This window comes from Euphorbia lathyris, chromosome 5, assembly GCF_963576675.1.
Source record: "Euphorbia lathyris chromosome 5, ddEupLath1.1, whole genome shotgun sequence".
NCBI lineage: Eukaryota > Viridiplantae > Streptophyta > Magnoliopsida > Malpighiales > Euphorbiaceae > Euphorbia > Euphorbia lathyris.
The window spans coordinates 71,021,802-71,037,617 of NC_088914.1; the positions used below are offsets into that span (position 1 = coordinate 71,021,802).

A 15,816-nucleotide genomic window follows, 5' to 3' on the forward strand; every position below is an offset into this window, starting at 1 on the left:
AATTTGCTATTACTATGGATAAAATTGATTTTGACTGCCACCCGTAGGTATCTCTTATGAGGTAAATCTCTCCCACCAAGTATTTTAATCATAATTGTATTCTCATTTTCAGGATTCGATCCCTGGTTAGATGGTTAAGCCAGTCCAATACTTTAAGAGGCTCAATAAGAGCCCCTTTCAAAGCTGTAACCGTCGTAGTCACGTGGACCAGTTAAAAAGAAATAGAAAAAAATGAGAGTATTAAAATATATAATGATTGTGTTAGTTTGAGTTAAGATAATAAAATAATGAGAATGAGGGTTAGGAGAACAAGTGATAGTACTAGCCATGACTTTGGTACTGATCTGTAACGATCCGGTTCGGAGTGGGTAGCGCCGGGATAGAAGGCCTGAGCAAGGAGCGGCCTTAGGATGGCGATGGGGCAGGAATGAACTGAATGCCACATCGAAAATAGAGAGAGTGTGGTTGAAGCTTATTAGTAAGATGAGAATCCAATACATACAGACGCGTTTTAAAGCCGTAAAGCTCAATATGTTGGAATTGGGCCAAAGTGGATAATATCTACCTGATATTGGATATAATTTAAAAATTAAAGTAGCAAATACAATTTTCAAACATGGTTTTCAAAAATAAAACCAAAATGCTATAGGAAAATGGAGAAATACCTTTTGATTGCACTCTAGTTTTCAAGAAAATAAAATGGCGGCTTCTTTTCTCTAGAGAAGAAAGAGAGATTTTTATTTGAAATAAAAGTCTAGAGTTATGATAGAAGATTAAATTTAATAGAAGATTAAATTTAAATTGAAAAAAAAACAATAAAGAAAACTCTAAATCGGATAAATATTTCCATTTATAAATATATCAAAAACAATAAAAAAACAATTAAATTGAAATGCCAAATCTTTCGGTGGTTGACATCCACTAAAACACAAACCATAATTATTAACTAATCTGTCTTAATTAGAATTAATAATAATATAAAAAAAATTGTGCAAAATAAATTATTTGCTTAAACAAATTCGGAATATTACATAGTCTATGGGGATGGATACGAAAAACAGAGATGGGAAATGCATTCCTCACCCCGCTTACATTTCTATAGGCAAATAAATTGAATTCTCACAAAACCACCGCAGATATATTATGGTTTACAATATTATATTTTCCTTTAATTATGTCATAAGTAAAATTGAAAATTAACATTAATTAATTAAAGATCCAAATTGAAACATAATTACATAATCTTCTTATTTAAAATAGTAGAAAAGACCAACACATGCATGTCACAATATACTTTTACATCATTCATACTTAACAATCTAATCAACCCCATCCAGAATTAATAACCCAATGTACATGAAAATAAAAGCACACACATTGACCATATAGGTTTCTATTGTAAGTACCGAGAGTGCCCTTATGAGGATCGGATTCTTGCAATAATTGTTCGTATGATTAAATAATGATATCATGACGAATGTGTCTAAGAAGAACTGGAATCCAAATATCAGGAGAGCTCAATTGAGGCAAGTGACCATCCGTTGACACTACTTCCACAATAGACTCGCCGGTAAGATGGTTGTGTAAATATTCAGACACGACCACTGGAACTGCCAAATCCTTGCCGCTCTGCAAAATGTGACAAGGCACCGTAACCAAATGCAAAATATGTCTCATGTCACTTTGAAATATGGTTTGTGCGACGCAAAGAGCTATGTCTGGTCTCATATTGAAGAGTGTGCGACTGAATTCTTGAACTGCAACGGAGTCCATGTCTCCTCCGATGGCTAGAGGTGCAAACCCTGAACACCATGCCTTGTAATTCGATTGCATTGCTTCGAATAGTTGGTTTAAATCTTCTCTCTCAAATCCTCCGTAGTAATCCACATCGTTCAAGTATCTTGCAACACATAAAATCATTACAAATTCTAGTGAAACTTAGTTCCATTTTTCAGTTGAATTAAGGCTTAATACATCTTGTTGGTCTCCTAAACTTATAGAATGTCTGGATAGCTTTTTAAATTTGTTTAGAGTGATCTATTGATAACTTGAATTTGTTTAAAATAAAATATTGCTCCCATAAACTTCTCTGAGACATATATTTCAATTTGATTTGATCTTCTTTATTGTCACATGAACTTAGAGAATCTCCAATGGATAATAGTACTAACCACTTAATAGTTAGGATACATCATCAATGTTGAACCAATTTAATAAACTCTTCTACTACTAAAATATCCCCTCCAATAAATAATACTACAACCACTCAATAATATAAAATCTACAAATTAATTTAATAATATATTATAAATTTTTAATAAATAAATAATAGATAGATAATATAAAAGGCAGCTTTTGAGGTGATCATACCGCTTGGTACATACCAAGCGGTATGATCATGGGGAGAGTTTATTAAACTCTCCTCAATAGTTCATACTACTTTTGGGGGTTAATGAGCTTTTCATTAACCCCCATTGTAAATGCTCTTAAAGGAACAAATTTAGATAATCCACAAAACACTTTGTAAAATCAGTTTTAAAATAAAAAGACATTTTCTTTTGACAAGGCCAATAATGGTATTACTATTGGTGAAAGATGCATTTGGTGGCTCAACTGCGTATTAAATGACCCACTAGTTATAAACATCCAAATCTATTTGTTACTATATATTTCTTTTAGCATATAATTAGAAATAATTAATTAAAAAAATCAAAATACTACAGAAAGCTCCTATAGTGACAAGATTTACAACTAATTAAAAAAACAGAAGATTCCACATTAATTTTATTAAATTAAATTAAGTTAGGTAGGTCCATTAATTTTAAATGTGCTGACGTCTATCTTAGCAAATATGAAACCAAGAATTTTGTTTTTTCAGCATAGACTTTCATATCATGCCTAGAACTTTGCAGAACCGATATATCAGATCTTGAATTATAATGTTTAACGAGTCTCGAACCGAATAATCGAATAACCTACAATAAAAAGAAAGAAGATAATACCTTGGAGAAGCAGAGAGCAAGATGATTTTGGAGAAAAGATCCGGGCGAGAAATGGAAGCAATAGCACCGACCATACCGGAAACAGAATGACCAACCAAAACACAAGATTGAACTTGTAATTCCTCTAAAATAGCGAGTAAATCATAAGCAAAACCTTCGAGAGTTGAGTATCTATCAAAGTCGAAGTAATCCGGATTAGTTGTACCAGCACCCATATTATCATACAAAATGACCTTAAAATCATCGAGAAGATGAGGAACAAGGTGTTTCCAGACAGATTGGTCTGTCCCAAATCCATGAGCCAACACTAGAACTTGTGTTCCTGTTCCTACAACCTTAAGGTTGTGAGCTTCTTCGAGTACACCCATTGAATTGAATTGTGGAGCTAGAGATTGAAAGAGGAGAAAGAAAGAAAGGGTCAAAATAAAATTATGTCCACTTAATTTCAAAACCAATATAAAAATCACCTAATTTTTTCATTTACTAACATAAAATTACTCTATCTTTACCACTTTAATGGTGTATGATATTCTATCATAAAGCTTATGAAAATGATATTATAAACAATTTTAACATCTAATACTTTTTGGTTTTCAAATCATTTAAGTATTATATAATTAAGAGATAGAAAGTAAAGGTTAGAAAACAAAATATCCAAAAATGATGATTTGGAAATTTGAAAATTTAAAATATTGTTCTAAATAATTTTAATTTTTTGAATTTTTTTTACTTTGAAATTGTCGACGGTCATTTTGAAGTTATTTACTTTATACGTTAATTTTAGTTTAAGAGAAAGTGAATTGATTTTTGTGTTTGGTTTTAAAGTTAAGTGGCTCTAATATTAATAAATATAAAGTTGAATGACTATCCATGTAATTTATCTGATAAATTATTGGGCTTTCCTTATGTATGTAATTGCATAGGATTAATTTCATATGTTTATCCAACCTTTATTAACTACGTGTTTATATTACATTTGAATTATTTAATACACATTATGACCCACCAGTTCCTTTCTGCAATATATAAAGTTCATTATTACAGCTATTTATTAAAAATAAATAAATATAACACCCAAAATTTATCCTTATAATTATACCTTGTTTCTTACAAAAAAAAAAAAAAAAATACCTTGTTTCTTAATTTCAATTTTGAGTTAATATACGTATTTATGATCATATACGTCTTTATATCAAATAAACAGTTAAATATATATTTTCAAATTTTTAATATGTAAAACCATTTGAACTAAATTGACCAAATTGAGACCTAAAGTAATAAACATTAAGATGAGCTAAAAAAACTCACTTAATTTTTTTTTTTTTTTGAAATAGAAAAAAAAACTCACTTAATTAAATCAACCAATATGTGAAGGAAGGTTCAAAATCAAAAGAATATAATGAGAGATGGGTATAAATTCGTTTCCTGGATCTAGGTCCAAGAAATTACATCAAACATCATGTTTGACATTTATTTTACAATTTTTTTTGATCGAAAAAGCCAAATTACATTAAAATAGCAGGTTTACATCTTTTAAAATAGCATTATTAATACATATAGGAAAGTCTTCAACTAGGACTTCCTTTTGGTTGAGTGACCGGGCTCTAAGAGCAAGTAGGTGTGCTGGTGTATTTGCCGTTTGCCTATCATGAGTCCAAAAGATGTTGCTGAATTCATGTTGCCTTGCCTGGATGTCTCCCAGTAGTGTACCAAGCCAATTTGAACAAGCTTCTTTCCCTATGATTAAATTAATTCCTTGCTGAGAGTCTGATGCCATAATCACACGGGAAAAGCCTGCTTCTTGTACGATAATTAGTGTGGCTAGTATTGCTTGAAGCTCTGCGTGAAGGGCATTAGTCCAAGTACCAAGGGGACCGCAACCGATCAATTTAGCACTGCCCAGATAGTCTCTGACTATGAAACTGAAGGTGCTCCTCTTATTGGCTGCTTGAAAAGATGCATCACAATTAATCTTCACGAAGCCAGGAGGGGGAGGTGACCAGTTTGCTTATTGGGGCTGTAGTGGTGGTGGCTCAATTTGGGTTTGTTGTTTACCTTCCTGTCGCCGATTAGTCTCTGCCAAGATGTCCATTACGCACTGTATTGCTTTGGCAGGCCCTATTGCCGTCTCACCATGAGCAACACGATTCCGTTCAAACCAGAGAATCCAGATTACACAAAAGAATTTAGCTAGCTCTTTCATGGTTGATTGGGATAGTATGTTGGTGAACCAATCCATGATGGAGTGGCCTGCCATTTTATAGGCCTTGATATGTAAATTGGAGAGTTTCCAATAGCCTTTGGCGACGATACAGTCCCGGAAAATGTGAAGTAGATTCTCTGGCTCCCGCCCACAAAGATGACAGTTAGGATTCACCAGAACTCTTCTATGTCTGAGTGCTTCGGCACATGGAAGAGCATGGTTGAGTGCACACCAAATTGTATGTATAATTTTAGGGGGTACCTGAAGCTTCCAGATATGATTCCAAAACCAATTACTTGTTGTTGAGGATGAGGCTCTCCCTCCAATTTCTGGGCAATCTGCTACAGCTACCCTGTAGCCTGTCTTCACTGTATACTCTCCCCATTTGGTTTTACTCCAGTAAATTGAATCTGGCGGTCGTCGTTGGCTAAGTGGTAATCGTAGAATGGCAGCTGCAATATCCCCATCAAAGTAAAAATGTAGCAATTCCTCTTTCCATTCAAATATATCACGATTAATGAGGCATGATACCCACTGAGTCATAGGTTCATGAAGGAGTCGGAGAGGTCTGTTACACGGGATATCGGGTAGCCATCGATGCTTCAATAAATTTATTGATTGACCATTTCCCACTCGCCAGCAACTTCCTTCCTCAATAATGTGCCGGGCATGGATAAGACTCCTCCATATGAAGCTTGGTGCATAACCTATCCGGGCCGACAATACATCCGTCCGAGGAAAATATTTAGCCTTGAAGACCTGAGCACACAGAGATTCAGGATGCTGGAGTATTCGCCAAATTTGTTTGGCTAGAAGGGCAAGGTTGAAGCCGTATAAGTTGCGGAAACCAATGCCTCCATCTTGCTTGGATAAGCAAAGTTTATCCCACCGGACCCAATGGATCTTCCTCGTTTCTGTGTTTCTTCTCCACTAAAATCTGGCCAGTATTTGCTGGATGTCGGTGCAAAAGGACTTTGGTAGGAGAAAGCAACTCATTATGTATTGTGGTATTGCTTGTGCTACGGATTTGATGAGGACTTCTTTTCCCCCCTCTAGATAGCCATTTCTCTTGCCACCCGTTAACTCTTTTCCATATTCTCTCCTTGAGGAATCCAAAAATGGCTTTCTTTGATCGCCCAATGACTGCTGGATACCAAGATACTTCAAAAAACATGGGACCTCCTTTACCCCAAGACAGTTGGTTATTGTCTTCCGTTTGGCAGTTTCCACCTCTGAACTGAAACATATTTCTGTCTTATTAAAGTTGATACATTGACCGGATGCTTGCTCATATTGTTGAAGAATCATTTTCAAAGTTTCACATTCTGTTTCTGAAGCCCGACAGAAGATAATCGAATCATCTGCGAAGAATAAATGTGATAAAGACAAACTGTGCTTGCTGACTCTGATCCCATGTATAGACCGATTAACCTTAGCTCTCCTTATCAATGCTAAAAGCCCTTCTGCACAAATAAGAAACAAATAGGGTGATAGAGGATCTCCTTGACGGAGGCCTCTAGTTGGCTTGATGATGCCTTTCTGAACCCCATTTAATAAGAAAGAAAAGGTCACTAAAGTTAAACAGTTCTGTATGATTTCAATCCAAAGAGTAGGGAAGCGCATAGCAGTCATCATTCCTTTAAGAAAGGGCCATTCCACTCTGTCATATGCTTTACTCATATCTAATTTTAAGGCACATGCACCTTTTTTCCCCTTTAGTCTGTATTTCATAGAATGAAATAACTCAAAGGCTATCAAAGCATTGTCTGTAATGAGACGGACTGGGACAAAAGCACTTTGAGACATATGAATGATAGAGCCTAAAGAATCTTTAAGCCGATTAGCAAGGGTTTTTGTGACTAGTTTATATATCACATTGCAAAGGCTAATTGGCCTAAGGTCTTTAAGGTTGCTAGGATGTTTTACTTTTGGAATTAGGGTAATCAGAGTGTGGTTCATTCCATCGGGAAAAGGCATACCATTAAGAATCCTTAGCACTAGTTTGGTGCTTTCATCGCCAACAACATCCCAAAAGGCAGTATAAAACATACCTGACATGCCGTCCGGTCCCGGTGCTTTGGACCCATCCATATGCTTAAGAGCTTCAACAACTTCCGCTGATTCAAATGGATGGGAAAGATTATGAATTTGTTCTGCTGAAAGAAACATGTCCACTGAACTTAGTAAATCATTCGAGACCTCTAGTTGTGACGTAGAGAATAGCTCTGTGTAGTACTGGAGAACGAGTTGTGTTATGTCTTCCTCGCTTTCCTTCCACCTTCTGTTCTGATCCTGTAGCTTGCGAATTGTATTAGATGTCCTTCTTGCAGTAGCCTTTGAATGGAAGAATTTTGTGTTTCTGTCCCCGTCTTGTAACCAATTGATCCGAGCTCTTTGTTTCCATATAGTTTCTTCTGCCTCTTGGAGCCTGTTAACTTTGCTTGTTAGTTGGTTGATGCGGGTCACATTTTGTAGTATCTCGGGCTTATTCTGTTCCTCCTCCAATTGTCGTGTGAGTGATTTTATCTTCATACCCAGGTGTCCAAAGTGTTGTTTGTTCCAGGTGGTGGGATTGCGGCCACATAGCTTTATTCTCTCACATACTGATGCCTCCGGATCTAGAGAAGCATTATTCCATGAATTTTGGACAACCTTTCTACACTCTGGATCCTTTAGCCACATTTGCTCAAACCGAAACAACCTCTCTCGATGCTTATGATTTCCTTTTGTCACTACTAGGATAGGGCAGTGGTCCGAGGCTATTCTTGTTAAATGATGAACCATAACATTCGGGAATAACAGTTCCCATTCGACTTGACAGACAACTCTATCTAGCCTTTCTCTAACTGTTTCCCCGTGTTGCCTACCATTTGTCCATGTAAAAGGTGGTCCTGTGAAATTAAGGTCGAAGAGGTCACATTCGTCTAGGCAATTCCGGAATGCCTCCATGCTTCTGAAATCCGGATCGAGTCCTCCTTCTTTTTCTCTTGAATACATTAGTTCGTTGAAATCGCCCATGCACATCCATGGTAGCTTCTCCCTGGAATGTAATTCACGCATGAGTGACCATGTAAGGTGCTTTTTTGACGACTCCGACCATCCGTATATCCCTGTACCTCTCCATATCAGGACACCATCATCATTCTCAATGCCAAAATCTATGCAGTGTTGGATGAATCCTAATATTTGAACTCCCACCTCTTTTCTCCACAAAAGTAGCATTCCTCCTGATCTTCCTATTGAATCCACAGCAAAGAACTCATACTCCTGGAATCTGCGTTTTAGTCCCCTAATCTCGTCTCTTCGCAGATTAGTTTCCATCAGGAAGATCACTTCTGGGCAGTTGCGTCTCACCAAGTGAGACAGTGCTCGGACCATCCTGGGGTTGCCCAGCCCCCGGACGTTCCAGCTTAACAGATTCATAATGGTAGGCGGGGTTGCCTAGCAACCTCCGCCTGTCTGAGCTTAGCATCTTCCGTTGTGACGATATTTCTTACCAACATTGCCTAGTTCTGTGTCTTCGTCTGCTTCCTGAATTTCCTCTTTCCCACTGCCTTAGGGGAGCTTGCAGATTCCCCACATACAGTATGGGGTGGGGTAAGGCCATAGTGTTTTCTCTCGGTGGGGCTTTGTATTTTTTGATTATAGGGTGAGGTGGTTTTTTTTGTTTTTGTCTGGTAAAGGGTATTTGATGCTTTCGAAAGGTCTCCCATTGTCTGGGTCTTTTCCCATGTATCTGTCAGATTAGCCTCTTCTGAGGTGTAGCCAGCGGACTGCTTTGGTTGAATGGGATGAAAATCATTGGTGCTCCTGTAAATTTCATGCAGGTTTCTGTCGGTGTCTTTGTCTACATCATATTTATCTCTAGACAAAGGGTGAGGCGGAATAGGCTTGTCAATTGACTTTAGTTGTGATAAGGATAGGATTTGTGTAAAGTCTGACTGGGCTGAACTTTCAGGGGCAGAGACTATATCACCTAGTGTAATGCTTGCAGGGTGGGCCTACTAGCTGCTAATTTTGAGATTGGATCCTGTATCTTATTGACAAAAAGCCCAATAATAGGTTCATAATTAATAGCGGCCGTGTCTTTGACTGCTGGCCCCACATTTGAAAAAGGGGTATCACTGTTTACACTTGTCTGGGAAACAGGATCGCAAAGCATCAGGTCTGCATCTTCCCTCCGTTCGTCGTCCTGAACCTCCTCCGATGAAGCTTGACTGGTTATCCGCACCTGGCTCGTTTCTTTTCGCCCAGCCACTACCCATTCGGTACCAGGCCTTGTGGACTCATCTCGTGTGCTTGGAAGCAAATGTCTACAAGTACTATTCAAATCTCATGTGTGCTTTGATATGACCTTCATTGCTGAGGAATCGACACTAACGGATTTTAACTTGCTTGGTGATGCTCTTAAGTCCTGACTATATGGCCACTCCGTATCATCAAAATCCTCTGGAACTTCACTGCACTCCTCGTGGACGTGACAGAGCCTTCCGGACCAATAACAAAAGTTTGGAGCTTTCTCATATCTGACAGGAGCCCATACTACTTCACCTTTCCCATTTTTAATCTTGACCCCTCTCAGTAAAGGCTTGTCAATAGCAATGCTGACCCGGACTCGGACATAATTTCTCCAGGATCCTATAGCTTCCTTATCAATATCGATTATATCTCCAATACACCTTACAACATGTTCAATAGAGTCCGCGTCTCTGCGGTTTAAGGGCGGATTGAAAATGCGTATCCAAAAATCGCATCGATCTAGTGGTATGTCAGCCAGCTGCTCGTCTCCCTTTACACTTCGAAGGATAACTAAATTTCTTTCGAAATGCCACGGAGCATCTCGGAGGACTCTCTTTTTATCACGTTTAGACAAGAACTCGCAGAGAAACATACCATTACCAAGCTCCTTCAATTGGAAATTTTTAAGCCACCATGAAAGCTTGTGCCATGCCTTTGATGTTGGGCGACTTGCTTGTTAGAACCTTACCAACTAGACTCGGTTTACTTGGCACCAAGCAGGACTCACTTTGTTTCTCACAGAGGTCAATAACTGTGCCTTCAGATTCTGTTAGCCTGATGTTTTCCATTCGTGCTTCCAGGGTTGTGTCCATTTCTTACAAGGCAGTTAATGCTTTGTGTCGCTACCAGATTTTTCAGGGCACGAACGCCGGAAGCTAAATCGGTTAATAGTTTTTTCCAATTAAAACTATTTTTAGAGTCGCCACCAATCAAAATTAAAGTGTGATTGGACACCGGAAATGGTTGAATTTTAACGGATAAGGAGGTCTGCGAAATAGAGATTTTAGGTTCGTTTGTCGGTTACGTGTAGGGAAGAAAACTTGATTGATCACCCTAGCCCGCCCAAATATTGGTACTAAAAGATGTGATTTTTGTGTTAAATTTATTTGGTTTATCTCAATTTTGTTTGTATTTATAATATAATAGAGGCATATGATTTTATTACATGATTAATGTCGTAGGTGTTCAACATTTATATAACGTGGATCATTAATTATATCCTTTTTAATTTTAATAATTTGGATAACGTTTAATTCGCATTTCTATAACATATAACTACGAATTGAAACGTTTAATTTTTTATAATTCAATAACGGTTAATTCATGTTCCTATAACATAGAATTGTGAATTAATTCGTTCAGTTTTTTGTTTATTTATTTAGTAACGTTTAATCCATATTTCTATAACATAGAACTACGAACTAGCTCGTTACTCTTTTTTTCCTTTTTTATACCCTTGTAGCACGTACATGTAAATTGAAACATTCCGCGTTAATTAAGTTTTATTTTTTATTATCGTTTTCATACCTCTATGACATAGAGATATAAATCGATTCATCTTAACTTTATAGTGTACGTGTTTGGTTTATATCCCTATGACATAAGGCTATAAGTCAAGTCGTTTAATTTTTTTGTAAAAGAAAGATGTAGATTAAATTTAACCATATGAAAACAAATGATTTTTACTAATGGTATAACACGTATATGTCACGTGAAAATAAATTGGTTGAACTAAGTGAGTAATATGAAATTAAGTAATGAAGGGTCCAAATTAGCAAATAAAATGAAAGGAGTCAAATTGATGAACTAAATAAACAGGAAGGGGCGAAATGTAATTAGGAGGGGTCAAATTGAAGCAAATAAAATGAAAGGAATCAAATTGACGGACTTAAATAAACAGGGAGGGGCGAAATGTAATTAGGAGGGGTCAAATTGAAATATGAAGGGAGTCAATCTAAACAATTAGAATAATGGGGGCCGAACTCACGTATTATAAAAATGAGAAAGGAGCAATGTGGGATTTCGCAGGGGTAATTTTGGAATCTAAAATTATGGAGTATATATTCGGGCATTTAGGGTTTTTTCCCACTTTATTGTGTGCAGCCTCCATCCTTTTCTCCTTCTCTTCTCTCTTTCAGAGAAACTCGCGATTCCCTGCCATGGCCTTGCTCCGACGCCTCGTTGTTCCGCCGTCTTGCTCTCTTTCTCCGTTTTCCTTTCCTTTTCTCTCAAAAACGGAACCAGTCCCAAGCTAGGGGAATCCCGCGGATGACCGTTCGAATCATCATCGACCTCGTTTCTACGAGAACTTCTCTCGGATTTCTGCTCGTTTCGTTCAGATCCGTTCACACCGGAGGCCGACGAAGCAGTCTACGACGGGGATTGTGTAATGGCAGTGCTCTTCTGGTCGGCGGTCCGATTCCTCCCAAACGCGGCGGATTTACGGTGAGTTCTCGCCTTTTTCCTCTTATTCCCTCTCTTCTCTTCTCGGTTTCTAGCGCGATGTTCTGATACCATTTTCTCTGGTTTTTACAGGTGAAACGGAGCCGAACCGCTTCCGATCTGTCCTTTTTAAGGGGATTATAGGCGGTTTTACGCCCCTGGAGAGCGGAAAGCCGTCGTGCGGCTCCTTCGAGTCCGATCTGTGTTTTTTATGTTCATCCGTTCACATTTTCTCTTTTACGTAAAGTTAGCTAATCGTGTTTTTGCGTTTTTCTGAGTTGCTTTGAACTCAGAATGCAGATCTCGTGTTTGCTATGGACTCTCCCAAGGTGAAACTCGCTTTTTTGTGTTTTTCTGTTCGTATTTTCTTCTTTAACGGACATGTCACTGACTTATTGCTTTTCTTTGTTCGTTGAACCTGCAGTACAGGTCCGTGGTGATTCATGGGTTTTGCTACAGATTAAGGAAAACATAGATGGTTTTGTGATATTTGTGTTTTCCGTTTAGTTTCCCTAGATTTGCTGTTGATTTGAAAACAGAGATGTTCCTTTTTATGATTCCGTGTTTTACTCTTTTCAGAAACCTTTTTATCTTTTGGTTTTGGTTTAGTCGCAGATTCTGTTCTTTTTTCTTATTTTTTTTGTCTGGATCTGAGGAAGAGTATAACCGATTGTAAATGTATTTTTTAGTGTGAAGGAAAAAAACAGTACAGTGAAAATGGTATACAGTGCATAAGGAAATAATAAATAAAAATATCTAAATAGTGAAAATGATGGTTTTTTCTGGAGATTTCCAGATCTGGAAAGTAGAATCTCTATTTTCCAGGTCTTTTGAAATCCCTTGCATCTTCAAGGTTTTTAAGAAAATAAGATACAATAAATAAGAGACTGAAATGATAAAAAAAAAGAAAGATTTTCTGAGAGGCTGGGACTTTCCAGATCTGGAAAGTAGAACCTGTTTTCCAGATCTGTTGGAATCCCTTGCAGCTTTAATATTTTTGAGGAAAATGAGATACACTGGATAAGAAAAAACAAATTGAAGTAATAAGAAGGGTGGTTTTATCAGAAGCTAGGGACTTTCAGATCTGGACCAGAGTCTCTTTTTTTAAAGATTTTTTGTTTTCAGTTTTCAGAACTTGGATACTGGTTTTTAAAAGACTCAGCTTTAACTTGAAAGAAGAAAATAAGTACTATTTTTAAAAAGGTAGAAGCCAGTAGTGTAATGAAAAGAATAGAAGAAAAAGAATTAATAAAAATGACAGTTTACCTCTTGGATCAAGAGAGTCTAACGAGGAAGAAGCACCTCTCTTTATCTATCTTTTCTTTTGCCTGCTTCCTTCTCCTCCTCTCTTCTCTTTTTTTTGTCTCCCTTTTCTGCTTGGCCCCCTTTCTTTATATAGAGAGTTTCTTAATTAATTAAGAGCTAATCAATTGTTAATACAGTTTAATTAGAGCTTAATTAGAGTTGATTTGGATATGTGCCTTAATTAGTGAGTGTCAATTTATTAGACTGGATTTGGACATGGGCCTTGGAGCCCTTTTATTAAAATACTATACTTATTTCTAACTACTCTAACTTTTTATAATAGAAATCAATTATTGGTAATCTTAGTCCAATTCATGACAAATTAAAAATCTTAGATTCATTCATGATAAATTAAATTTGATCGCAGATATATTAATTTAAGAGAATATTCGTTTAATTAATATCCTAATAGATTGATTAAATCCTTATAACATAAACATTTAATCAATTTTAAAGATTATTGAGAATACTTTTCTTTCCCTTTTATAAAATATGATTAACTACAATCTATACCAAAATATCACTATATCTATAATGTAAATATTTATAAAATAAAAATGTATAACAAGAATAAAAAAATTTTAAAAAATGAGGAGTTACTCCGGACAAAATGGATATCTACACTTTGGAGGGTTATAGTTATGGATATTAGGTGATATGAGGAGAGGAAAGTTGAGATTATTAGGAAAAGGAGGAGAACACCACACTGGGAAAGAACCTATCACTCAACTAGTCTGCTAGTTGGGGAGAGGAGTGAAGAGACCACAGGGGCAATGATTTGGTTTCATTTTTAAACTAGGCATTAATTATAGTCTTTTATTTTACAATTAAGTATGTGATTTTTTTTATTATATCATTAAACACTTTTATTTTAATTATTTTATCATAAAACCCAAAATTTATTTCAATTTTGTCAAATACAACAGTTATTCTTCATTTCCTCTTTACAGATTTTGTTTTTCCCATTATCTTATCCGTTTTTTCTGTTTATGGATTAGATGATGAGTTTTTTTTTTGAAAGAATAAGAGATTTATTGAGAATCAGCTGCCAAGGCAGAAAAAATGAAGTCCGGCGGGGACAAACGCCACTCACCTCTATGCACAATATCGCTTGTTGATTTAGCAAGGATATGTGATACATTATTCGTGGATCTTCTAATAAAATGAATAGAGCAACCTATGAGCTCGTTAAGAATGGACCTACAATCTCGGACTATGACAAGAAAAGGCGATAGAGCCTCTGTTGTGTGAGCCATTGACTGAACAAGAATTTGAGAATCAGTTTCTATGAGAACTTGTGACCAGTTGTTTTCCTTTATCCAACTCAACGCTTCACGTATTGACATTGCTTCCGCCATTAAAGCTTCAGCCGGGCCAGGTAAGACACCATTTTTTGCTGCAATAAAATCCCCATTCTCGTCCCGTACGATCCATCTAAAGCCATTCAAGCCTGCAGCCTCAAGGATTGCTGCGTCGGAATTGAGTTTCAGAAAGCCCATAGGCGGGGCAAACCAGGCCTTAATTGAATCAGGCGGTACCTGCACTGGCCCCCTGCTAAACTGTCGTGCATTTTTCCAGCATTCCAGGAACTTCACTGTTTGTTGCAGGCAAATTGGAGCTGCTGTACTATTATGGTTCCATACAAAGTCATTACGGTGAAGCCAAATACCCCAGCAAACCATGGCGGCCAATTCCTATATCTGAAGATTTCGGTTCAGTATAGCCGACCAGAATTCAGTGAAGCATTCGAACTGTTGGCTGATATCACCCACGGGCAAGAGAGCCCAGATGCTTCTAGCAAACTCACAGGATACCAGAGCATGAAAAACAGACTCAGCTGCTCTAGAGCACCTGGGGCATTCATTTTCCACCGGGACCATACGAGTTTGGAGAGCGACCATTGTAGGTAAGATGTTTGATAACGCCCTCCACAAGAGATCTTTAACCTTAGGCGGCACTGACAAATGCCATATTGCGTTCATCTAGTTTCAGCCACAGTATCGGTAAAGTCATGGTGTTGCAGCAAGCGATATCCAAGTTTTACCAAGTACTTACCTTTTCTATCTCCAATCCAGTACCACGAGTCATTGTCCTGATGTCTGCTCAGCGGGATGCTAAGAATTAACATCTGATCACACGGAGTGAACAAGCCACCTATTAGTTCCACATCCCATCCCCGTCATCATCAATTCGTAACTCGTCGACTGTGATCAGCTCCACTCCGTGCACTTGTGGGCTTGTAATAAAAGGGTCCGTATTGTCGGGGAGCCAAGGGTCTTCCCAAATTCTGACACCTCTTCCTCGGCCAATTAGACGGCGCGCCCCCAAACGAACTAGGTCTTGGGCAGCCAGCACACTTCGCCAAATATAGCTTGGGCAATGAGGTAGAACTGCATCGAGGAAGGAACAATCGGGATAGTAACATGCTTTGTAAACCCGAGCCAGAAGCGAGTCTGGATTAGTAAGAAGACGCCAGCCCTGTTTCACCAATAAGGCCTTGTTAAACGAGTGCAACTTCCGAAACTCCATACCACCAAGCTTCTTAGGAACACATAGCTCCATGCT

General features: G+C 37.6%; 1 protein-coding gene across 1 annotated transcript; it reads right to left on the minus strand.

Annotated features, from left to right (window-relative positions):
• Window positions 1-1,223: 1,223 nt before the first annotated feature.
• Window positions 1,224-13,345, minus strand: LOC136230223 (probable esterase KAI2). Its single transcript, XM_066019225.1, has 3 exons — window positions 13,213-13,345; window positions 3,003-3,387; window positions 1,224-1,900 (listed from the first exon to the last, which is right to left on the minus strand). Exons 2-3 carry the CDS (start codon window positions 3,368-3,370, stop codon window positions 1,456-1,458), a joined length of 813 nt encoding a protein of 270 aa, XP_065875297.1. The 5' UTR covers window positions 3,371-3,387; window positions 13,213-13,345; the 3' UTR covers window positions 1,224-1,455.
• Window positions 13,346-15,816: the final 2,471 nt, after the last annotated feature.